Genomic DNA, 23,505 nt, shown 5'->3' with positions numbered 1-23,505 from the left:
TGCTGACTCTGAGTTCCTTGATCTCCACAACTCTCTAGCTCAATACTCTCTTCTCCGCGCTCTCTCTCAATGCTGGCTCTCTGCTTTTGAATTGTGCCACTATCTGCTCCCAGTTCTAGGCTCTCTTTTTATACAGTCCTAGCTGTCATCTGATTAACTAGAACTCAGCACGCATACCATTTGGCTCCGGTCTTTCACATTCCCCTTAGGGCCCTGAGGGCTTCACACCTCTCACAAACTAGCAAACTAGTTTGCTAACTAGCCTGGGGCCTCACATCTAATTAGTGAAAGGGTATGGGTGTGTCTCTAATCAGGCCTCCCTTTGTTGGCCGAAACCAAAGCCTATTCAATGGTCCAGGAAGATCTTTTACTTACTGATTGGCTTTACAGATTTAGAGACAAAGAACCTGGATTTAAATATCATCTCTATAACTATCTGAAAGACTTTGGGGCAAATCAATTAGCCTACTGGATCTCTATTCCTTCAAAGGTAAAATGAAAGAATTTGAATAGAGGTTTTGTCTTGCTCCATATCCTTCATCTCCCATTTTTCTTTTCTTTTAACTTATCTTTCTGAAGTAAGAATCACAGTCATTGGTCTTAGATAACTGTTTGAGAAAACCAGAATTCCCAAGATTCTGTCTTGGTGTGAAAATGAATTTTAAGAAAAAACAAAATATTAAGGAAGGAGGCCACACTCCTAGCCAGTACTGCTTCCTTTATTAAGTATATCTTGCGACATGACTTTGTGCAACTCTGCTTCACTTAAATCTAATTCATGTACAAGCCCAGACATTACCCCATGATGTCATTGATCTTCAAAAACAAAGGACAAACAACAGCATGTCTTACAAAATCAAACCTCTACAGCTTTATACTCTATTTTACCAGGGAAAAAATTTACTGCTTCTTTTTCTGTGTGTATCCGTGTGCATGTGCATAATATTGAAATCTCTATCTAACATTTAAAAGCCTAGACTTTAAGGTCTTAAAGGAAGTACTTCTGAAGTAATCTTCTCCCCCTCTCACTCAAATTCCTTTTGCAAGGGACCCATGATTCACTCTCACCTTTTACTAGCTATCTCTTGCCTCGAAATAGCTCAGTATTATTTTATATATGTCTTATCTACCAAAGAGCTATTTCTGTTGGGGGAAGAAAGAAGACAAGCCCAAATAAAGCCTTGAAAAGACCCAGGGTAGCAATAAAATGAAGATTTTTTTTTACCTTATTCAAACATTTCTGGGCTGCAAAAATGACGTCTTTACCAAGATAGGAATTGGCATAGCTTTGAAACTTAAAATAGAGGGGTTAAGTACAGAGACAAGTACCATAAATTCGTGTCATTTCTAACTGGGCTTGCTTCCTTTCATCAAAAGTGTTCCTGCATTTAATTCATGACAACTTTTATCTTAGCTTTTCTTTTAAGGTAACTCCAGCTAACTATGTCTCACACATAGAAGATGAACACATTTGGGGAAGGCAATAGTACTCACATTAAGTGTTTTCTTCTTTGCAAAAAATCTTTTCCAAATAAAAAAAATCCAACTGATAACTTTAAAAGATATGAAGGATATGCAATTGCACTAAAACCATTATATGCTGCCCATGCAGAAAGAGCAATCCAAAAAAGATTAAATTTGAATATTCTAAGCTGGGGGTTGGGAGTCAGCCAGGAAAGAGTATGAGTTCGACAAATAAAAGTGGAAAAGACCATTGCCTTATTACTACTTTAACAGTTCTATTTATTGCTGAGATATAGTCTGGACTCAGATTAGCACAAAAGGAATAAAAGGGAGATATAATAGAAAGGTTCTAAGAATTTGGCAAGAAAGGACCTAGGTTTCAACCTTAGTTGTGTTACTTTCTTCCTGTGTGACCTTGGGCAAGACACAACACCTCATTTGGTCTCTTCACCCCTAAGATATGGGTTGTTTTAGATGATTTCTTAGGTTCTAGGTGTTCTCACAGCTCTAAAACAATAAGGATTCATACCCAGATCCTTTGACTCTAAATCCATTATTCTTTCTCCTATATTATTTTGATTCCCCCAAATGAGCACGAGTGGGTTAGTTTTTACTTCTAGCATGCATCTTTTAAAGAACGCCTGCTACCCCCAAAGCAGATCTTATAAACTCCCCCACAAATTAGAAATATTTTTTTACTTTATTAAAGAATTTTTACAAAGTTCCTATATAAAAAGGTTACCCCCAATTTATTTAAGAAATACAATTCAAGTTACAGGAATGTTGCTTTAAATACATTTCAGAATCACCTCATATGATGTAAGGTACCCCATTTTTGGGGGGGGGGAGATAACATATGACCTAATAATTATAAAAAAGTAACATTTTCAGTAATAATAATTAAATATAGTATTTATGTAACAGTGGAACTTTTACAAAGGAATATATCTGACTCTACAACATATATCATTTTCCATTTTTTGGTCATCTTTTTTACTCTAGTGGTTGTGAAAGTAGAATCTCAAAAATGTTTTAATATTAATTTTTCTAATTTCTAAGTAATTTGGAGCATTTTTTCATATGGCTACAGATAGTCTGGATTTTTCCTCTTGACAAGTGTCTGTTCATATCTTTAAACCATTTATAACTAGAACATAGATCTTCTTTTCTTATAAACTTGGGTCAGTGTCTTATCTAGGAAATGAGACATATGTCAGAGAAACTTGCTGCAAAAGGTTTGGGTTTTTTTTTTTACTTAATTGTTTACTTTTTTATTCTCAGCTTTTTAGATTTGTTGGTAAAAAAACTTTAATTTTGTACAATCAAAATTATCCATTCTGTCTTCTGTAAGCTTATATTTTCCTCGTAAGTTATAATTGCTAGGTAAATGTAAGCAGTTACTATTATCAATTGATACATTTAGAACTACATCACTGAGTATATTTCCAAAAAGCACAGCAAGTGATCCATGGAAAATCTTGTGCCCTTGGTAGTATTTGCTCCCTATATGTAATTTTTCTTCATTTTTAGTGAGGTAAGGAAGAATTTGATGAGTTTGAATTTATATTTTATTTATATATATATATATATATATATATATATATATATATATATATATATATATATATATATATATATATATATATATATATATATATATCTTAGAGGCTCATTAGAACCCATAATGACGTAACCTATAATTATATAGGAAACTATGCCCAGAATTACTTTATATGATTCCATCTGTCTGTGTGGTTTTTGTCATTTGATGTTGCAAAAAGAAATGTAGGCCTAGTGCTTTTAAACTCAGTTCAATACATTTTTTCCATGGCTACAGTGAATCAAAATGATAAGGAATTCCTCTGGAGCAATAGTGTAGACATATACCTAAGATATTCAAGGGTTTTTGAGAGTCATTTTTATGACCTAAAATGTTCCAGGGAACCACTGTGTGAATTTGCAATTGTCCAACACTTCAATTCCCTTTCTAAGGTAATGGCAGAACCAGAATAATGCAACAGAAATTATTGCTTCCTTTTTTATGGCAAAAATCTAGAGATGTTCAGAGTCACCAAAATCCCATATGGAGAAAAGAAATACTTAAGGAAAAAATAAGTAAAGTGTATCATACAGCACATAAAACGAATACTCCAATAAAAAATAGAATGAGTGCATGTTTCACCACTAACTTTGTTATGACCCTGAAGGTGTAAAAGCAATTTCTGACCCCAACTTTAACATCTTTTGTTGGGAGCTCTCATATCACTCTCTGTATATGCCTTATTGCCATTGCCCAAGCAACATCCTCCAGCAACTCAAAAACAAAAGCAAAATAACACAGGCCTTATTTCAAAGAGTAAACTATAATATTTCCCACTGCATTGCTTAAAATTGTTTTTCTTATGTCTTTTTATTGCTTTTGTAATCTGACCAACAATAATCCCAAGAGCTTTCTTTTTTTATATGCCATAACACTAAAAAAAGGAGGACTGGGTAAGGATTGGGGGTGGGAGAAGGGGGAGCAGAGAGAGAACACATTTCAACCCTGTTGAGCTTTGGCAATTGATTTATTAGTGACCCTAAGTACTTCTGTATATTTGCCCTTGAGGATGTCTCCCTAGATGCCTCTGTAAAATCCTGTGTATTTTTTGGTGTGCTTTGCATTAAACTTAGACAAGTTATATAGATACAACAAGTGCAGTGATGATATCTGGCGTTTATTTACATGGCACTTTAAGGTTTGTTAAGCACTGTACATATGTTGTTTCATGTTTTCCTCACAACTCTATGAAGTAGGTACTATTATTTATTGTGGTTTTATTTCTTTTTTAATGTTTTCATTCATCTTTTGGTTTTTTTTAAATATAATCCTATCTTCCCCCATCATCCCTTCCCTTTCACTTCCCAGAAAACCATTCCATTCTTAGAGACAGAAGAAAAAAAAAAGGAAGAAAATAGAGGAAGAAAAAAGGAAGAAAAAGCAGCATGAGTGATCAATACATACAAAAATCTGAAAATAAATTACTTGGACAATAGTTCTGGACCTCCCACCTCTGAAAAGGGGTGAGGTGGGAGAGTCTTTTCATAGCTCCTCTTTTGGCCTATTTTTGTTCTTTATTCAGCTGTGTGTGTGTGTGTGTGTGTGTGTGTGTGTGTTTGCGTGTGCGCATGCGTGTGTGCATAACTGTTCTCTGTATTTACATTGTCATAGTCATTTGTGCATATTATTTTCTCGGCTCTATGTCCTTCAGTTCACATCATTGCATGTAGGTTTTTCCATGCTTCTCTGTATTTGTCAAACTGATCAATTCTTAGAGCACAGTAATATTGTATTACATTGATGTACCACAATTTATTTAACCTTTCCCTTAATTGATGAGCATCTACTTTGTTTCCAATTCTTTGCTTTCACAGAGAGGGCTTTTGTAAATATTTTAGCATATATCAAGACTTTCTTATTATCAATAGCCTTCTTAGGGTATAAACTTAGTAATGGAAGCTCTGTGTCAAATGGGCATTTCAGTCACTTTATTTTCATAATTTCAAACTGCTTTGTAAAGTTGCTGTGCTACTGTGCATAGCTAATATAAAACCCCCATTTCATAGGTAAGGAAACTGAGACTGAGATAGAGTAAGCAACTTTCCTAGAGTAAGATAACATGGCTATGTATTGCTGAGAAGAGCCAAGTCTATCAAAGTTATTCATCACAGATACCATGTGTCTGTAATCGTGTATAATGTTCTCCTGGATATGCTCCCCTCACTCAGCATCAGATCATGTAAGTCTTTCCAGGTTATTATGAAGTCCATCTGCTCCCCATTTCTTTTAGTACAATAGTATTCCATTACATTCATATACTACAACTTGTTTAGCCATTCCCCAATTGATGGGCATTCCCTTGATTTTCAGTTCTTTGCCACCACAAAAAAAAAGCTGCTATAAATATTTTTGTACGTATGGGTCGCTTCCCCACTTTTGTGATTTCTTTGGGATACAGCCCTAGAAATGGTATTGCTGGGTCAAAGGGTGTGCACATTTGTATAGCCTTTTGGGCATAGTTCCAAATTGCTCCCCAGAATGGCTAGATCAGTTCACAACTCCACCAACAATGTAACGGTGTTCCTATTTTCCCATATCTTCTCCAGCATTTATCATTTTCCTGTTTTGTCACATTAGCCAGTCTGACAGCAGAGGTATGATTACCCAAGTGTTGTTTTGATTTGCATTTCTCTAATCAGTAGAGAATTAGAGCATTTTTTCATGTGACTATTGATATCTTTAATTTCTTCCTCTGAAAACTACCTGTCCATGTCCTTTGACCATTTCTCAATTGGGGAATGACTTGTATTCCTATAAATTTGACTCAGAGATAGCTCCAAAAGATTCATGATGGAAAAAGCTATCCACAGCCAGAGAAAGAATTAGGGAATCTGAATGCAGATTGAGGCAAGCTATTTGTTCTCTTTTTTTTCTTTTTCCTTCTTTTTTTGGTTTTGTTTCTTCTTTCTCATAATTCATTCCATTGGTTATGGTTCTTCTTTGCAATTTGACTATTGTATAAATAAGTTTGGTTTGAAGGTATGTGTAGAGCCTATATTGGATTGCATGCTGTGTTGGGGGGAAAAGGGGGAGAAGAGGCAGAGGGAGAAAATTTGGCACTCCAACTTGTGGAAATTAGTGTTGTAAACTAAAAATAAAAAATAAATTAAAAAAATACAACACAACTAGTAAGCATCTGAGGTGGGACTTAAGCTCAGATCTTTCTGGTACCAAGTCCAGAGATTTTATCCACTTTGCCACCTACCTGCTTGATATTGCTATTATTTTACAAAGTAAATTACTTAAATACCTGACTGATAATTGACTTAAGATAAGTTTTAACATATACATATAATGTGTGGACATATTACATATCCATACATAAAACATCAAAGGCTGAATTTCTTTTGTTTTTAAACAAGAAAAATTGAAGATCCTGAAAGAAATGGAGTAATTGGCATAAGTTTAAAGTCTGAATTCTAGAAAAAATGAATCTAGCTGTGCACCTTAGGGATTTGGTCATTTCTTTCCAAGACCAAGACCTTCCTTCAGGCCACTTTCATTAACATCTCAGGGGCATGTAATTTTCCCTCTCTTTTCTGGGGAGTTGAAGATAATTAAATTTATGTTATGTTTAATTAACTAGTACCTGACATTGATATTTGTTTCATAAAATCTTCAAAATGTTTTATACATACTATCCTATTTGGGCCACTCACCAATCTGGTCAGGTGGGTACTACAGACCTTATTGTTCCCATTTTATAGATAATGGAACTAAAGCTCAGAGAGATTACTTCCTTTTGGTCCCACATTAAATAAGTATCAGAAGCAAGACTTTAATCTTCCTAACTCAGGAAGTATTTTTTAAAATACATTATTCTGTGAAGCTTCTCATGATTGCTATCTCAGAGGTTTCTAATCTAGGAGACTCCCTTTGTGTATACATATATATGCCTGTAGGTATATGTGTACGCTTAGATGTATACACGTGTGTATTATGTATATATTTGTATGTACATGTACACGTGCATACATCCAGTCCTAATATATCTCTTACACTCCAGTACCATGAAAGCACACACCTAGAAAAATGACCCTACTGATGTGTTTATAGGAATTATATGGAATGAACACATATTGAAATCTAGTGTCTTTATTACAACCCATGTGCATTATCTGGGTCTTAGTTTCCTCATCTTTTTATGTCTTGATGTATTTTATCTGGCCAATCACATTAATTAGATCTTCCAGGGATATGAGAGTACTCTTTTCCTTTAAGTTGCCAAACCGTTAAGGCACCATTCTTGGTGGCAGACCTGAACCATTGGATAATAATGATTACCTGTTTTTTTCTTTATTTAAAAAAGTTAGAATTTCTGGAACAAATTTAATGAAACAAAGGAAAAGATATTATCTGAAATGAAAATATCATTCATCCATCCATCATTTGACAAATGATCAAGAAGAGAAAGAGAAGAATTCTCAGTTTGATAATTTTTTTTTTCTTTTGGGATTGGTTCTGTAATTTCATCTCAGTTGGAAGCTTCTGATGAGAAACTTCCTCAACAGTATAGATTAGCACCTTTTTGCAACAATATGGATTTAGGGAGTTTCCTGGGCATGTAGAGGTTAAGTGAGTTCCCCAAAGTCACAGAAGCTACTATGTGTCAGGACAAGACGTGAACTCCAATGTCAGATCACTATTCATTACCTAATACTACCTCTCATGAAAACTTTATGTGTAACATGTCAAATAACAAGCATTTATTAAGTGCCTTTTATGTGACAGGCATAGTATCATTTTAGTCTATTAAGAATGCAAGTAATTAAAAGCAATACTAGAAGGGGTAAGTGAGTGAGTGAGTGAGTGAGTGTGTGTGTGTGTGTGTGTGTGTGTGTGTGTGTGTGTGTGTGTGTGTTGGGGAGAAGACAGAATATAGTACAGTCTTCATTTTATAATGACATAGAAGAGGGATTATTAGGCTTCAATCCCCTTCAACTCTGACCCACAAAGGCAGAACTGGGAGCAATTAGTGGAAATTTCAGACAGGCAAATAGAGGCTCGATGAAACAGAAAGAAAAAAATAGCAGAAAAAAATTTACAATTAGCTAAAGCCCAATGGAATACCTCTGGATATAATTAACTTCTCATAGTAAGAGTGTCCTTGAAAGATGGATGATAATAGACATAGAACTTGGAGGGACCATAGAGATCATTTAGTCCATTTTACAAATGAGGAAACTGAGGCCCAGGACAGTTAAATGATTCACTAAAATCACAAAGTAGAAGTTATAAGAGGCATTATTTTTCAGGAATGGGTTGGTATAATATGTTCCTGAGGGTCCTTTTACCTCTGAAATTCTTGATAATAAAAACAGAATGTCAATAAAGGGACCAAATGTTAAGTAATGTCCCTGGATTGAGACTAGGCATGGACATTGTCAGAGCTGATAACTGTACTCAAACGCTTCCACCATCCAGTAAAATCATTTCTTTCTCCTACTTATCTATCCTGAAATTTCTACCAATTATGTTACCACTGTTGATGCACAGATATCACCTCTAGGCCTCTTCTCTCTCTTTTTTAAAAAAAAATTTTTATTTTGTTTGTCTCAATTACATGTAAACAATTTTAACATTTCTTAACAATTTTTTTGAGTTCTGAATTCCATCCCTACCACAATCCCCTCCCCCCTCCTCGAGAAGGCAAGCACTTTGATATAGATTATACATGTGCAGTCATGTAAAGCATGTTTCCATGTTAGCCATATTGCAAAAGACATCACAGAACAAAAAACAAAACAAAACAAGAAAAGTAAAGAAAGTTTCAGAGGTATGCTTTGATCCATATTTGGTTGGATTTATCAAATTCTGAGAGGAGAAAGTTGAGGTGCCCCCAGTTTCCTCCTGTGACTCATTTAACTTTTAAAAATTTTGATGCTATACTAGTTAGTACATATATGTTTAGTATTGATATTACCTCATTATCTATGGTATCTTTTGTAGTTTTGTAGTTTCCCTGCTTATCTCTTTTGATTAGATCTATTTTTGCTTTTGCTTTGTCTGAGATTATGTCTGAGATCATGATTGCTACCCTTGTTTTTTTTTACTTTTACTGAAGCTTAATTGATTCTGCTGCAGCCACCTTATTTTTACTCTCTGTGTGTCTCTCTGTTTCAAGTGTGTATCTTGTAAACAATGGATTTTCTGCTTCCATTTTATGAGTGAATTCATCCCATTCATGTTCGCAGTTATTTACCTCCATCCTCTTTTCCCCTGTTTATCTGTTTCTCACTATTTTTACTCTGATTCTCTCTGAAAGAAATTGTCTTCTTCAGGGTTTATATCTTGATCTTCCCTGTCTCTATAGTAACTATAGTTAGATTTTTAAAATTGTTTTTGCTTGCTCATTTTTTGAGCCTGTTTCTTGACTTTTAACTTTATGTTAAAGTTCAGCTCTGCTGCTGGGGTCCAGGGCGCACTGTCCCAAGTTTTAGGTTTCTTGTGATGCTGTTTTTAAAGAACTTCTGGGAGCCTGAAAGTTTTCAGTTCTTCCACAGTGGTATGAACTAAGACGTGTCGTCACTACTTTCCTGACCTGTGCTCTGGCCCCTCAGCCTCCATGAGCACTCTTCTATGCTCCGGAACGACTACTGCAAATGCTCTTGCTCCTTCTGGCCATGTAAATACATTTGAGAAAGAGATAGTCTGCTTCTCTGTGCTGGACGTGAGATAAGGCCCCGCTCTCTTCAGTGAGGGACCACAAGCACTTCTCTTTGCCCTGGAACTTTGACCAGGACTCCTACTCCCCTGGAGCTACAAACTCTAGTGCATTAATGTTGTTTTTCACCCTGGGATTAAAACCCAGCACTCTGTATAGACAACACAAAAGGGTCCTGCTCCCAGTACAAGCAAAGGGTCTCTTATAAATTTCTTGCTCACCAGTTGTCCCACACCACAACAGTCTGTGTGCTGAGAGCTTCCAAAGCTGCTGCCCTGATAATGCACCCACCTCCAAGGCCCAGCCTGCACTGCATTTCTAGAGCCTACCACCACTACCAGATAAGACATATCTTTCCTGACCACCTCTTAAATTATCTTGAGTTGGAAAATTGTTTCACCCCCATCTTTTGTTGGTTCTGTAGCTCCAGAATTTTATTTGAAGCATTTGTTTGGAGGGAAATTTCAGAAGAGTTCAAGTAAGTTCCTTTTATTCCTCTATCTTGGCTCTGCCCTCTCTTAGGCCATTTCTCTTATCATAACAACAACGATTCACATTAATAAGTTGCCAACTTGAGCTTGAAGTTCCTAACTGGGTAAATTTGTCTTGTGCTCCCTCCTACCCAAAATGGTACTTAAAAGTTTTGTATTTGTGATAGGAACTTTCACTTATGACTCATATGGTCATTAAACAAATATATAGTTTGAATATTGAAATGAATTTTTAATTTATTTGCTAATTTAAAGTAGGGAACAATGAATTTTGGTTTTTTATGCCAATTTGTTTCACCAACAGCTGACCAGAATGTATCAGAAGGAATGTATAACTTAGTGAATGTGTTTATGTGGGGGGACAAATCACTTTCACATTCTTATAAATCAAGAGATGCTATGATACTCGAAGAAATGCTCTAACAAAGTATTGAAATGTGGTCATATGAATTTAGTAATTGTCATCCAAATAGATTCATCTATTAACTAACTTTTCTTTGTAGCATCTATTGCATCCACTTGCAATGACCCTGGTATGCCTCAGAATGGCACTCGCTATGGAGATAGCCGAGAACCTGGAGATACCATAACTTTTCAATGTGATCCTGGATATCAGCTTCAAGGACAGGCTAAAATCACTTGTGTGCAACTAAATAACCGATTCTTCTGGCAGCCAGACCCTCCTACATGCATAGGTAGGTTGTTACTGTTGTTTGTTCCTCATTTTTGAAAAAGACCAAGGGTGTAAGTGGGTGTTGTGTATGGAAAAGAAGCAAAATAAACATTAAACCTTTTAGCTTAAGATTAAATTGGCATTAAAATTATTTCACTCAATTTATGCTGCAAAAATGTTGCCCAAATGTGCCTTACATATTATCTCAATCTCGGAAATCTGTTGCTTGAGACTCTTAAAATTTTCTGAATATTTAATATAACCTTTTGAGGAGGTAAGGTGGTACAGTACAATAAGCAAGTGATTTGGAATTCTAATCTTGGTTCTGCCTCATTCTCCTTCTATGACCCTGGATGGGTTCCTATCCTTTTCTAGACCTTCATTCCTTTATCCATAAAATGAGTGATTTGTATGAAATGGTCTAAAAAGTCCCTTTTGAACCTAAATTCTAAAATAATAATAATAACTAAGCTTTATATAAAACTTTATATATATATGTTCTTATTTGGCGTGGTAGTATCAGAGGTAAGTTCTGCAGACATGAAAATTCCTTATATATAAATAAGAGAACTGAGGCTTAAAACGTATAACTAAGGATGCTCACATAGTGTGAAGGTAACTAGGATTTGTATAATATTTCCTATAATAAAAATCCCCTTACAAAAATATACATCCAAACACTAACACTTCAAAGTTCAGGTGGTTAGAGATTTATGATCTTATAAGTCTGCCTCCAAGTTTAATATGGAAAGTTACCTATAATGTATTAACTTACAATCATTTCCCCCTTTGAAATTGCTTCTCAAATATTCTTTTTTATTGAAATTTTTATTGAAAACTGGAAATTTTTCCCTTCAACATTAATTACTTTTAGTCAACCAATTGACAAGAATTCATGGAGAAGTCACTATGCCAAATGTTGCACTAGGGGGCAGAAATACAAAGAAATAAAGTGAGAGAGGAGAAGAAAAGAGTAGAAAGGAGAGGGAAGAAAAAGGGAGGAGAAAGAGAAGGAGAAAGGGAAGATGAAAGAAAAAAAGTTTCCAACCTCAAGGAGCTTACATTCCAATGGGGGAAGTATATAGAATCAGAAGAAGACTCACATAGAAAATAGTGAGTGGAAAAAATAATTTGATTCTTTAAAAAAACATTTCAATTTTTGCTAGATATGGATTGAGAAACTACACTATACATACCATAACAAATTTTATTTTGTTTAGTGCAACTGTTATGTATATTTTTGATATAGTAGCAAGTGATAGTATACTTAACATAGTAGTATACATTAAAATAATAGTAGTTATACATAAATTGTGCCTCTCACAATTAATTATTTGAACATAAATGTTTTAGAGTTTTATCCTAATAACATAAAAAAATTGTTATTTTAATGATCTGTCACATTTCAGTTTGTGTTTCCTTGTGAGCTATTGGGGATGGGGGATGTAAAATTTAATTAAGCTATGAGGAGAGTCAGTGATAGTGAAATGACATGCACATAGTTAATCTGCCATTTTACATAGGGTGACCTTGAGGGGATTTTGCAGTTTAAAATAATTTTTATTGTCATTTGCATGGCAGCATTGAAATTCTCAGTAGACCTATAAAGCTATGACATACAGCTTTTAAAATTCTCACAAAGCACTTATTGTAGAATACTGAGGATAGATGCTATTTAATAGCAGTACTTATTAGCATTCCAAACACTGTCAGACAGCGATTCATGTTTATTTAATGTTTGGGGCTGTATTCACACTTTATAACTTTCCTGGGAATCTTCATGTGTTTTACCTCAAGCTGAGTCATCAGAAGACATGCAAGATTTGTGATTTTTTTACTGGAGTAATTACCTATAAAATCAACCATCTTGTTAGTTGGGTCTATTTTTAAACTAAGGAAGTCTTCAGGTTGTTTGCTGCATTTTTGGCTAGGGGGAGAATACATTAAACAGCTACCAGTTAATGTCTTACAAATAGTCCTTTGCTTAGATCAAATTAAACACTTAATTCCAAATTCACACATCTTTCCCTCTAATTTATACTGCTATTCAGGCTCCAAAATTAGTCTTGTGATTGCCAATGACAAGTGGAAAACCTATTGTAGCTCCAAGGAGAACTAAGTAGGAGTCTGAGGCTGAACTTTTACTCTTTTATTTATTTATTTTTAGAGAGCACTCACTCTGGTTTAAAAAAAAATCAAATCAGCATACAATTATTATGCATTTTTTGCATACTGAGCACTCTGTGAGGAACTTAGAGAGATGCATAATTTGAAGGAAATATAACCCCTGCCTAGAAGGGACTTAAAGACTAGTAGGGGAAATATAATCTTTCTGTAAATGTTTCCCTCTTGAAAGAGAAAAGAAATATTATATATATATATATATATATATATATATATACACACACACACACACACACACACACAAATACATATGTAAATATACATACATACATACATATACACCTATGGACACATGTGTATATGAATATATACATATGTGTGAATATATATACATAAATATATATACATACATATACGCCTACAGATATATGAATATATATGTGTGTGTGTGTGTGTGTGTGTGTGTGTATATGTATATATACACAGAGAGAAAGAGAACATTTGAATGAAGACTAACTACATCAGTGCTTCTCTTGATTCTGACTTAGTGTCACAAAATATCATAATGTTACAGTGAGAAATAACGAGAAAGGTCATCTAGTCCAACCCTCTCAGTTTTATAAAGAAGAAAACTGAGATCAAGAGATTGAGAGAAGGGAGTCAGCTTTCAAAGTTGACACAGTGTCAGAGCTGGGATGTGAATCCAGTCTTCTTTGTTCCCAGTTTAGTGCTCAATACACCGTTTTTCCTTTGACTCATTTCCAGATCTGGCTTAAGGGCCTAAAGGTCTTGTCCACTAGATGTAACACTTGTGTTGGGTTACTTTCTTAGCTTTTACCTTCACTCCAAGATTGGGTACCCAGAGTGCAGCTGTTAGCTCTGCTCCTAGGAACAACTCTGTAGGTTTCACTACTAACCTCATACCTATAACCTCAAGATCATCTCTTGTCGGTGGATTTCCCTAATAATAACCCAGGTGACACAATTAGGTCTATGCAAGAGTGTTTACTAAGATGACGTAGTAAAAATGGTGATAAAACATGCCTTCCATGAAGCTGGGACAAAATCTCCCACAAACACATGGAAAATTGAGCTCAAACTTAAGAACATTACGGTAGTAAGGCACATAGGTAGTATACAATCATGGCAAAGGGATCTCACATTTCAAGAACTACAATACCTAGAAATCCTTACCTTGTGTAAGCCTTTCAATGCTTCTTGAGTGAAGTGTCTTTACTGCTTGACTAAGTCTGGGGCGGGGGTGGGGGGTGAGGGGGGTGGCGGGGAGGTCTGATCCTCTCTTGAATCCATAGCTGTGATTCTTCTCTCCTACTAATGGCTGTGCTCTTTGAAACTCTTTCCCCTTTCTAGTGACTATATTTCTGCTCCCTGCTAAATGCATTCTTTCAAAGCAACATATCCCCTGTGTGCATATTTATGTGTGCGTGTGTGCGTGTGTGCGTGCGTGCATGCGTGCGTGCGTGTGTGTGTGTGTGTGCAGAAATTCCCTCTTTCTCCCCTATAATGGTCTCCTTAACAATCAGTTGCCACCTTGCATTTTCTCTTACTCTGAAATTCTGAAAATCACTAGGGTTTAGCTATTTAATGTCCCTCCAGAGCTATGGATGTGTTTGCTCAGCTACTCTAAGTTTCCTTTTCTTGACTCAATTAAAGAGGTGTTTACAACTCATAAAGGATTCAGAGGTATATACCTTCTTAGGTGCTAGAAAAGTTATATAGTTAGGGTGAAATATGGTCCCTACCCTCATGAAACTTAGAGTCTACAGAGGGATATAGTTAATGGACAGGAGTAGGGTGGATGTGGAAAACTTCATAGAGCAGCTGATCTTTTATTTTTTGAACTTTAAAGGATAAAAACAAGTTCAGCAGGTAAAGAAAAGACATTCAAGACACAGAGAACAACTTTAACTTAGATGTAAATACAAGAATACTCACTCCCCCCACCCCCATACTTCTTTGGCAGTATGCAAACATTGAATTTAGCACCTAGTCAGCATGAATAATTAGCTGAACATTAGGAAGCTACAGGATGGAAAAGGTAATGTGATTATTATAAATTATTCTAGCTTCCTTACCAGCAGCCTTTTCCACCTAAAGGTCCCCCCTTTTCCAGCTCCCCTTCATATATTTTCTTTCCCCATTAGAAGTAAGCTCTGAGGGTAGGAACTTCTTGTTTGCTTATATTGTGTGGTCAGGACTTTAACACAATGCTTGACACATAGTGAGTTCTTAATAAATGCTTCATTTCTCTCTCCTCTCTTCCTCTCCTCCTCTTCCTCTCTTTTGCTTTCTCTCCTTTTACACAAGCTGTCTGCCCCTCTCCCCGTTCATGGAAATGTCCTCCATCCTGACTTAAACCTCTTGGGGATGTTAACTTCCTCCAAGCTCTGTTCAAGAGTCATATTCTTAAACAGGTCTTTCCTTATTACCCCAGTTGCAAGTGCTATCCCTCCAAATCACTATATTTCCTTATCTACTAACTATGTTGTGTTTCTTCAGCGGAACGTAAACTCCTTGAAGGGAGATTTTGAATTTGCCAGCATAGGAACTGACACAGTGCCTAATACTTAGAATGCACTTAAATGCATATTGATTGACTGTAGTGTGGAGACTAGTTATCTATTTAGGAAGCTCAGGTCTTATCCCAAGTGAGAGCTAATGAGGCCTACTAGAGAGTGGTAGCATTGGGGGATAGGGAAGAAAGCGCAGGTTACTGAGTAAATTAGTTATCGTCCTATAACCCTCCTTGATCCCCACATTCAAATTTTTTGGGGGCTGTAATTCTGTAACACTGTCCATTCAAGTTGGTGGATTCACTAGTTGTATTACATGCTCACCTCTAATCTGTGTTCAAAATATTGCACAAGTTCTCTAATTAAAACCTAATGAGATTAAAATGAGAAATCAAGAATAAAGGAGGGAACAAACAAGAGAGCCTACTTAATTCCACTTTAAAGATTTTAAACAGTCTCAACCCAAAGCCTCTCTTGGGACCTGCAGGGAACAAAGGCATGATTTTGCCTTTGTTTTTCTTCAGTCAGTATTTGAATGTTATATCTGAACTCTCCCCCTCAGAGCACCCTGGAGCCAATGGCCTGAATCTGTCATTTCTCATATCTGAAAACCTGTATTGAGTCAGATCCACTTCTTAGATCTTCAGAAAACTTTCTTTTCTCAAGTTAGCATGTCCTCCTTGTTTCTTTCTCTTCCCCCTCAGCCTTTTAAAAAATGATCAACATCAATGTTCTTCCTGCTTCTTTAGTTCAGTGAAAGGTATTCAGGTAGAAGAGAATTCTACACTGCACCTTACTGGGCACTATACACAAGCCTGGCACATAGTAGGCATTATATAAATGATTATTCCCTTTCTCTCCCTAAGGGAGGGGCAGCGAGGGAGTTGGGGAGAATGTTGAGTATATCAGGCTGAGTTAAACAGCATGGTGATGAGATTTTAAGTGATCAGGTTAACCTGGAAGGTGCATCTTGTTCCATGAAGTTCAAAAAGCAGAGCAAGGAAACCATATTTGCTAATTTCTGATGAATATTATTTAAAAATAATAATATAAAGGTGTCATGCTATTCTAAATATGATTTCTCAGTAATGAGTCCTGAAATTCCTATTCTTTAATAACACACATTATTCTTTATCAATATCTATATCAAATATGACCTTGCTAACATTGAATGGTGTTGGGTTTTGGTGATATTTCATCATATATTTTGTCTTGTACTTAGTAGGATCTCAATAAGATTATGTTAAATGAAAAAATAAATTGTTCTCATAATATCCTGGAAAAGTAACTTCTCTCTTTGGGAAATTGATTTTTAAATAACCTTTCTTGTTCTCTAAAATGAGAAAGGATTTCTTAAAGTGTTAAGTGTTATATAAGTGTGAGACCTTGTGACATAGATATCCAGCTTCTGTGAAAGGAAGGACAGGGTTCATTTCCCAGTTTTTAGTCATGCTGTTTGTCTGACCCTGACTCAAAGCTCTAGGTACACTATAACTTGCGGAGAAGATACAAACCCAAATTGGTAGAGGAAACTTATTCACTGGTTAAATCCGCAGTCTAGCTTCAAAACCTATAACTGCAAATGATTGCGATAATATTTTTATTATATTCTTATATATTATTATATTATACATATGTAGATACAGACCAATATTGTCTATGTATGCAAACAGATATATATGTCACCTAAGTGACAATTTATAAAATTTATTGTTAGATTCAAGGCAGATGCAATGGAAAACATTTAGGCTCTAAAGTCAAAGGACCTATGTTCAAATCTCACGTCTCACACTGTTTCTTTGGGCAAGGTAAGGCACTCAACCTCCATAAGCCTCTGTTTCCTTATCTGTAAAATAAGGGGATTGGACTAAATGGCTTCTGAGGTCCCTTTCTAGCTCTTCTCCTACGATTCTATAAACTGAATGAAGTATTAACTTGAGCTTGGCATTTAAAACATGAAGTTTGTATTGATACAAATGTGTCTGGCAATCAAAGGTTTGATGATAGTTTTCTAACAAAATGGCCAAGATGAAATCATCATGGAAGAAGAGAGAGAGTTTTGGTTTGTGAATCGGTATGGATCCAATTCATAATTATGGGTTATATGGTTTTGTTTTATTTTTAATGTTATGAAAATGAAATTATAAGGGAAAATGAGGTTAGGGCAGGGCTATTTAATAAAACTGACTAACAGAGAGCTGAAAAAAGTTGTATAGTTGAGTATCAAAAGCTTAAATAATGGCTGAGGGGGTGGGTGTGAGAGTATGCCTGGGGAATATTTGGTTTTCTATAACAGGTGTATAGTTTAACATAATTAACCAGCTTCTTTTTCTCCTCCCAATCCTTTCCTCTTTTGTGACAGCTGCATGTGGAGGAAATTTGACAGGTCCAGCAGGTGTCATTTTATCACCTAACTACCCACAACCATATCCTCCTGGGAAAGAATGTGACTGGAGAATAAAAGTAAACCCAGACTTTGTCATAGCCCTGATTTTCAAAAGGTACCATTTCTAGAGGAACACCTTTATTTAGCAGGGTTTTAAATGTCACACCAAAAAAATTATACCATTTATCACTTCATAAAGTTCCTACTTCCATTTTGGCTGAGTCCCAGAGTATATATCTATTATCTTCTATATACGTACTGAGAATGACAGAAAGGAAAATAGATGATTTTATTTTATGGCCCCTTTCAATACCAAAATATGTACCAGAAACAGAAAAAAGCCATGTATGACATACCAAGCCTAGCTTTGGAACACTGAAACTGATGCGATTGGTTCCATCAGAGAAAATTTACTTCATAGAACATTCAGGAAAGGTAATTGAAAATGTAATTTAGAGACCTTTTGTATATTCTCTCATTGATATAGTATCTGGATTTGGTGATAGCTAATTTATCTTTATAATATTACTTGTCTAAAGTTCCAAAGGTTAGTATTGATATTATCATGAAGATAGCACTGATTTTTTTTAGAAATACAGGGAAAAGAACCTTCTAACAATTTGATCACTGATAAAGGCTAAATTAATTTCAGACATTATTAAAAGTCTTAATTTTAAAAAATATATTCTGCTAATATATTTGAAAACAGTTCAAAAGTCATCAATATTTTTCCTAAAATTGTTTTTATATTGTCCTGTTGAAAATTACTTTTTAAAAATCAAGGATTTCTTTTCCATCTTTAAATTTTGCTTTCGGATTTTTATGCAGTTAAATGACTATGATACTTCTATCTAGACTGAGTTCAGTAGAGTCCCACAACATATTTCCTTATTCAAGTTAACCAACTACATTTCAATTACCAATATATTGAATACATTTGATTTCAATATTTTTTTAATGATTAAACAAATCAGGCTCATATGTGGCTATCTCCTCTCAAAATACCTTTTTAATAAAGTTTGTCAACATTGTTTTTATATTTATGTTTTTAGATTTTGTGTATATTAATGACAAGCTAGCATGCTTTGAGTTTACTGACAATGAAATCACACAGTGTATGCTATTACATCATCCTAGCAGACAGTTTGTGAGGATGCTGGGTAAATACACGTTCTAGACCAGTGGAATTACAGATCAATGGCCTACACAAAGACAATCCTTACTTTTCATCTGGCCCACTGGCTGACCTTTATACCAGTAATCACTTTTCAGGCTATCTTTTATGACTCAAGGACTCTCTTTCCTCTGTGGAAAAAAAAATGTTGCCTGATAGAGAAAGGGCCTCACTAGCACAAATGTCTGAAGAGCTGGTTTCCCATCAGTTTCAGTTTCAAAAGTCAGTTCATGGAGTTTTCCAAAGCCAACCATCTTTCAGGGTGTACAAGAATTGCATTACTACAGATTGGCTTCTCATTTGATTTTATATTGTCCTAAACCAGAATATAGTGATTCTGTATGTCAGTATAGATCACAAGTCCCTCACCTTTTCTCTTTATTCTCATCTAATATAGAAATATGGTGCCATCATATTATGTTGGCATGACCTTAACTGTCATGTGGGTTTTCTAAATACTCATAGAACATAGGGCATAAATGCATCTGAAGACCAATAAATGACCAGTAGCAATAAAGTGATATTCATACCTCTTTCAGTATCATAAGTATAAGGAATGACTAGAGCCTGGAAAATGGCTATTCAAATCATCAATTCCACAAAAATCCTCTTTAGTTGGAACAATTTGTATTAGTTAACTGCCTCCCTTTTATTAATTAACCAAGAAAGACTAAGGAATTACCTCTAATAAATACACTCAGAGCACCTACACCAAGACAAAAATCTGATGAACCCTCCAAATATGTGAGCCTTGCAATAATCACACAGCATTGGGGCAGGTAGGTGGTACAGTGAGTAGAGCACTGGCTCTGGAATCAGGAGGATCTGAGTTCAAATCCGGCCTCAGACACCTGACACCCTTACTAGCTGTGTGACTTTGGGCAGGTCACTTAACCCCAATTGCCCTGCCCTTCCCCCCTCCAAAAATAAAAATTTAAAAAAATTAAAAAAAATAATAATCACATAGCATAGATTTGGTTTAGCACTATTGCAAGGGATTTACTTTTTGTTTGTTTCACTTTGTAATTATAATCAATCATAATTTGTCACATCCCTGATCACATGAGGTGTGAGCCATGGTGAATTGTCACAGAAGGCTTTGACTAAATCTGTAAATATGTTGGAGCCATGGGTGAGTCAAATAAGAAATAGCAGATTCTGGATGCTGGAAGGAAATGTTAATTTCAAAAAGGACCTGGGCACACATGTACACGCAAACACATACACAAACACACACACACACACACAGAAAGAGATCTATGTAGATCTATATCTATACATGCGTGTATCTACATAGATCTATCTATATCTTTCTATCTATACCCCAAGTCTTGTGTTCCATGTGATCTTATTTTTATACTTTGCAATTCATATCACCAAGCTTTACTTACATTGTAAGGGTAGTCTCTATGAAGACTATGGATTATAATTACCTTTGCAAAGCCCTTTCAAATAATATAAAATGATTAGCTAAACAGACATATTTTGAACACAACAGTAAAGAATAGAGGAAAAGCAGATGATTTTCTCTGGGGACCCTGAGCAATTAGATCATATGTCTATGATTAATTGATTTGCTTGCTGGTGGGATCAAAAAGTTCTGGAGCTCTTTCTGCTATACCCCCTATCATTTTCACCACTGGTTAACATTTCCAGTGAATATACCATAATTGCCATTTCAGTGCTACACTTTTTGAATGTAGTTGTCAAGAATAATTGCAAAGAATATATTAACTGTTAAGCTAGTATTAAACAAACTGCCTCATACATTCAGTATTCTTACAATCATTCCCTCCTTCTTTGGCGCAAGTCTTGGCAGATTATTTAGAACACTGTGAGCCATTTCAGTAACATGAAATATGCTCTACTAAGGTGAAAAAAAATTTCTGCAACTATCAAAAATATTTGCCCAGTCAGTTCAAATTATAGTGCATATTCCTAAAAGTGATGAAAAGTAAATTTGTTATGAACAGTCATAAAGAAGATGGATTGTTCTGAAATCTAAGTGAGTGACATAAAATGAAGTAGAAGTCACATTATTGAGCTCAATTCCACTATGTAGGGAAAACATTTAAAATAAGCTCACCAAAGGTCAAAGGACCGATAGCCACATTTATTAGCTTGTAGTTCATGATGCCATTATCGTACAGTGCTACCAGAACTTCCCCCAGATTAGAATTATGGGGTAACAAAATTGCTTATTATTATTTTTAATTGATCTTTGTTGACCATCTGACATGTGGGAGTTAATTTCCGTGTGTGTGTGTGTGTGTGTGGGTGCGCGCGTACACGCGCGTGTGTATGCTTGTGCGTGTGTGCCAAGTACATGCAGAACAGGTGTGTGGGGGGGGGAGGGAAAGAGACAGGGAGAGAGGGGCAGAGAGAGAGAGAGAGAGAGAGAGAGAGAGAGAGAGAGAGAGAGAGAGAGAGAGAGAGAGAGAGAAATCGTCAATACACAAACTAATCAAAATTTTCATTTATTTTTAGTTTCAACATGGAACCAAGTTATGATTTTCTTCATATCTATGAAGGTGAAGATTCCAATAGTCCTTTAATTGGGAGTTTTCAAGGTTCTCAGGCACCAGAAAGAATAGAGAGCAGTGGAAATAGTCTGTTTTTGGCTTTTCGAAGTGATGCTTCAGTTGGCCTATCTGGATTTGCTATTGAATTTAAAGGTATTATATTCATTGTAACTTCTCATCTATTCATTCATAATGTAGAAGGAAAGCAGAATAGAATTTATTTATTTGAAAGCCTTTTTATAAGTGGTCTTGCCTCAAAAGAGCTGTAATATATTTCTTTATTGGATATTGATGTAAATTAGTGTTATCCCTTGAGAAGAATAGGATATTCCTAAGTAAACTTCTGAAATAGCTATGAGAATTATGAAAATTATTTTCAAAATATTTTAGTTATTAAGAAAATTAAAATTTATAGTTTTAATACAAATACATTTAGTTGATTACAAGAATCTTGAAGAGTTATTTAGTACTTTAAAGTTGTCGTTAGAATTTTTAATCTGAAAAATAAAAAGTCAGTTTTGATTCCTGTTAGTTTCATTTTCAATGAATGAAACAAATGCGAATTATATGTTCTTGCTTTCCTTTTTTTATACCCTTCCTGGATGATCTTCTTGCCTTTGTCTCCTGCAAAAAATCACCAATAACATACAGTATTTTTACTTTCTTTATGGCTTTGGTTGCATAAAACACAAGTTGCTCTAAGTGCTGGTCAAAATGTTTAGTCTTTTCTTCCTTTGTCACTTTGCATGAGTGGAATTCCTACATAAACTGAGAGCTAACCAAGGAGAACTTTTGGACATGGGCCTATTAACACAATAAAATATGTATTGTCAAACTCATTTTTAGGGAACTATTTGAATAATATTGAAAAATAAAATGGCAAGAACTCAATCTACTATAGAATTTGTGATTCTTTGAAATTCCTTTCACTTGAGATCAAAGAAAAAAACAACATTCAACAAGTAATTTCTCTAGTGGAGAAGCTGATTTAAGTACGTAAACTGAGGAATCAAAAAATAAAGCAAGTTATTTTAGCAGCCAAAGTTCTTTTATATACATTCAGGAGATATCTAACAGCGTTGGGGATCTACCATGTTTTAACATAAACTTAGAAGCCAACTTCTTGATGACATGTAATTGGAAGATTTCCTACTTCCTCCCAATCAGTCATATTCTTATCCAATAAGATTCATACTTTTACTATTTATTAATGACAGATTTATCTGTAATAATAAGAAAATAACCTTAACAAATAGTTATGCAGGAACAGTTTAAATTTTGTCATGAAAGTAAGGTATGATCAAAAAAGAAGATTGTGTAGTAAAATGACAAATGAGAAATAATTAAGAATAGTCCACATGCTCCATTCAAATCCTTAACAATGTAAAGATAATATTTAATAGCCCCTTTAGTAATAATAGTTTAAGACATGAACAAGAGTCACAAAGGATGATTGGTCATGGGTAGATTATCATCTGCTTTGTTAGAGGGAATACTTATGTCACTGAGATCACATGTCTATTGGAGTAATGGAATACCTATCTTAAAATTCAGTTCTGTATCTTATTTTTCTGTTTTGTTAAGTGATACATTTTGGAGGTGGGACAGTAGCGTAGACCTTGCAAAAGGCATTCTGACCATTGATATTTTGAAAGTTAAATCTTTATTGCTACAAACAAAATTTTGTATAATTATACAAAATGTGGGCCTAGGAACTTTGGTTCCCTCCACCAAAGGTCAGGCTTATGATGTAATCAGTGAAGCAATTGACACTCTACCTTTCCTCAGGAAACAAAAGAAAATTAAGGGAACAACAAAACAAAACAAAATAATGTGCAACTAAACATATCTTGACAAATACAAACCAGTCAGA

General features: G+C 35.1%; 1 protein-coding gene across 1 annotated transcript in view; it reads left to right on the top strand.

Moving 5' to 3' along the window:
• The window catches only part of LOC118843733 (CUB and sushi domain-containing protein 1-like), a 2,679,416-nt gene that overhangs the window by 2,227,273 nt on the left and 428,638 nt on the right, over nucleotides 1–23,505 (top strand). Inside the window, 3 exon segments of the mRNA XM_036751485.1 lie at nucleotides 10,723–10,914; nucleotides 17,913–18,051; nucleotides 21,598–21,785. Of these exon segments, the coding sequence (XP_036607380.1) occupies nucleotides 10,723–10,914; nucleotides 17,913–18,051; nucleotides 21,598–21,785 (519 nt within the window).

This window comes from Trichosurus vulpecula, chromosome 3 (genome assembly GCF_011100635.1).
Source record: "Trichosurus vulpecula isolate mTriVul1 chromosome 3, mTriVul1.pri, whole genome shotgun sequence".
In the NCBI taxonomy this organism is placed as follows: Eukaryota; Metazoa; Chordata; class Mammalia; order Diprotodontia; family Phalangeridae; genus Trichosurus; species Trichosurus vulpecula.
Note: the sequence above shows the minus strand (reverse complement) of the source record. Positions and strands in the feature narration are given on the sequence as shown.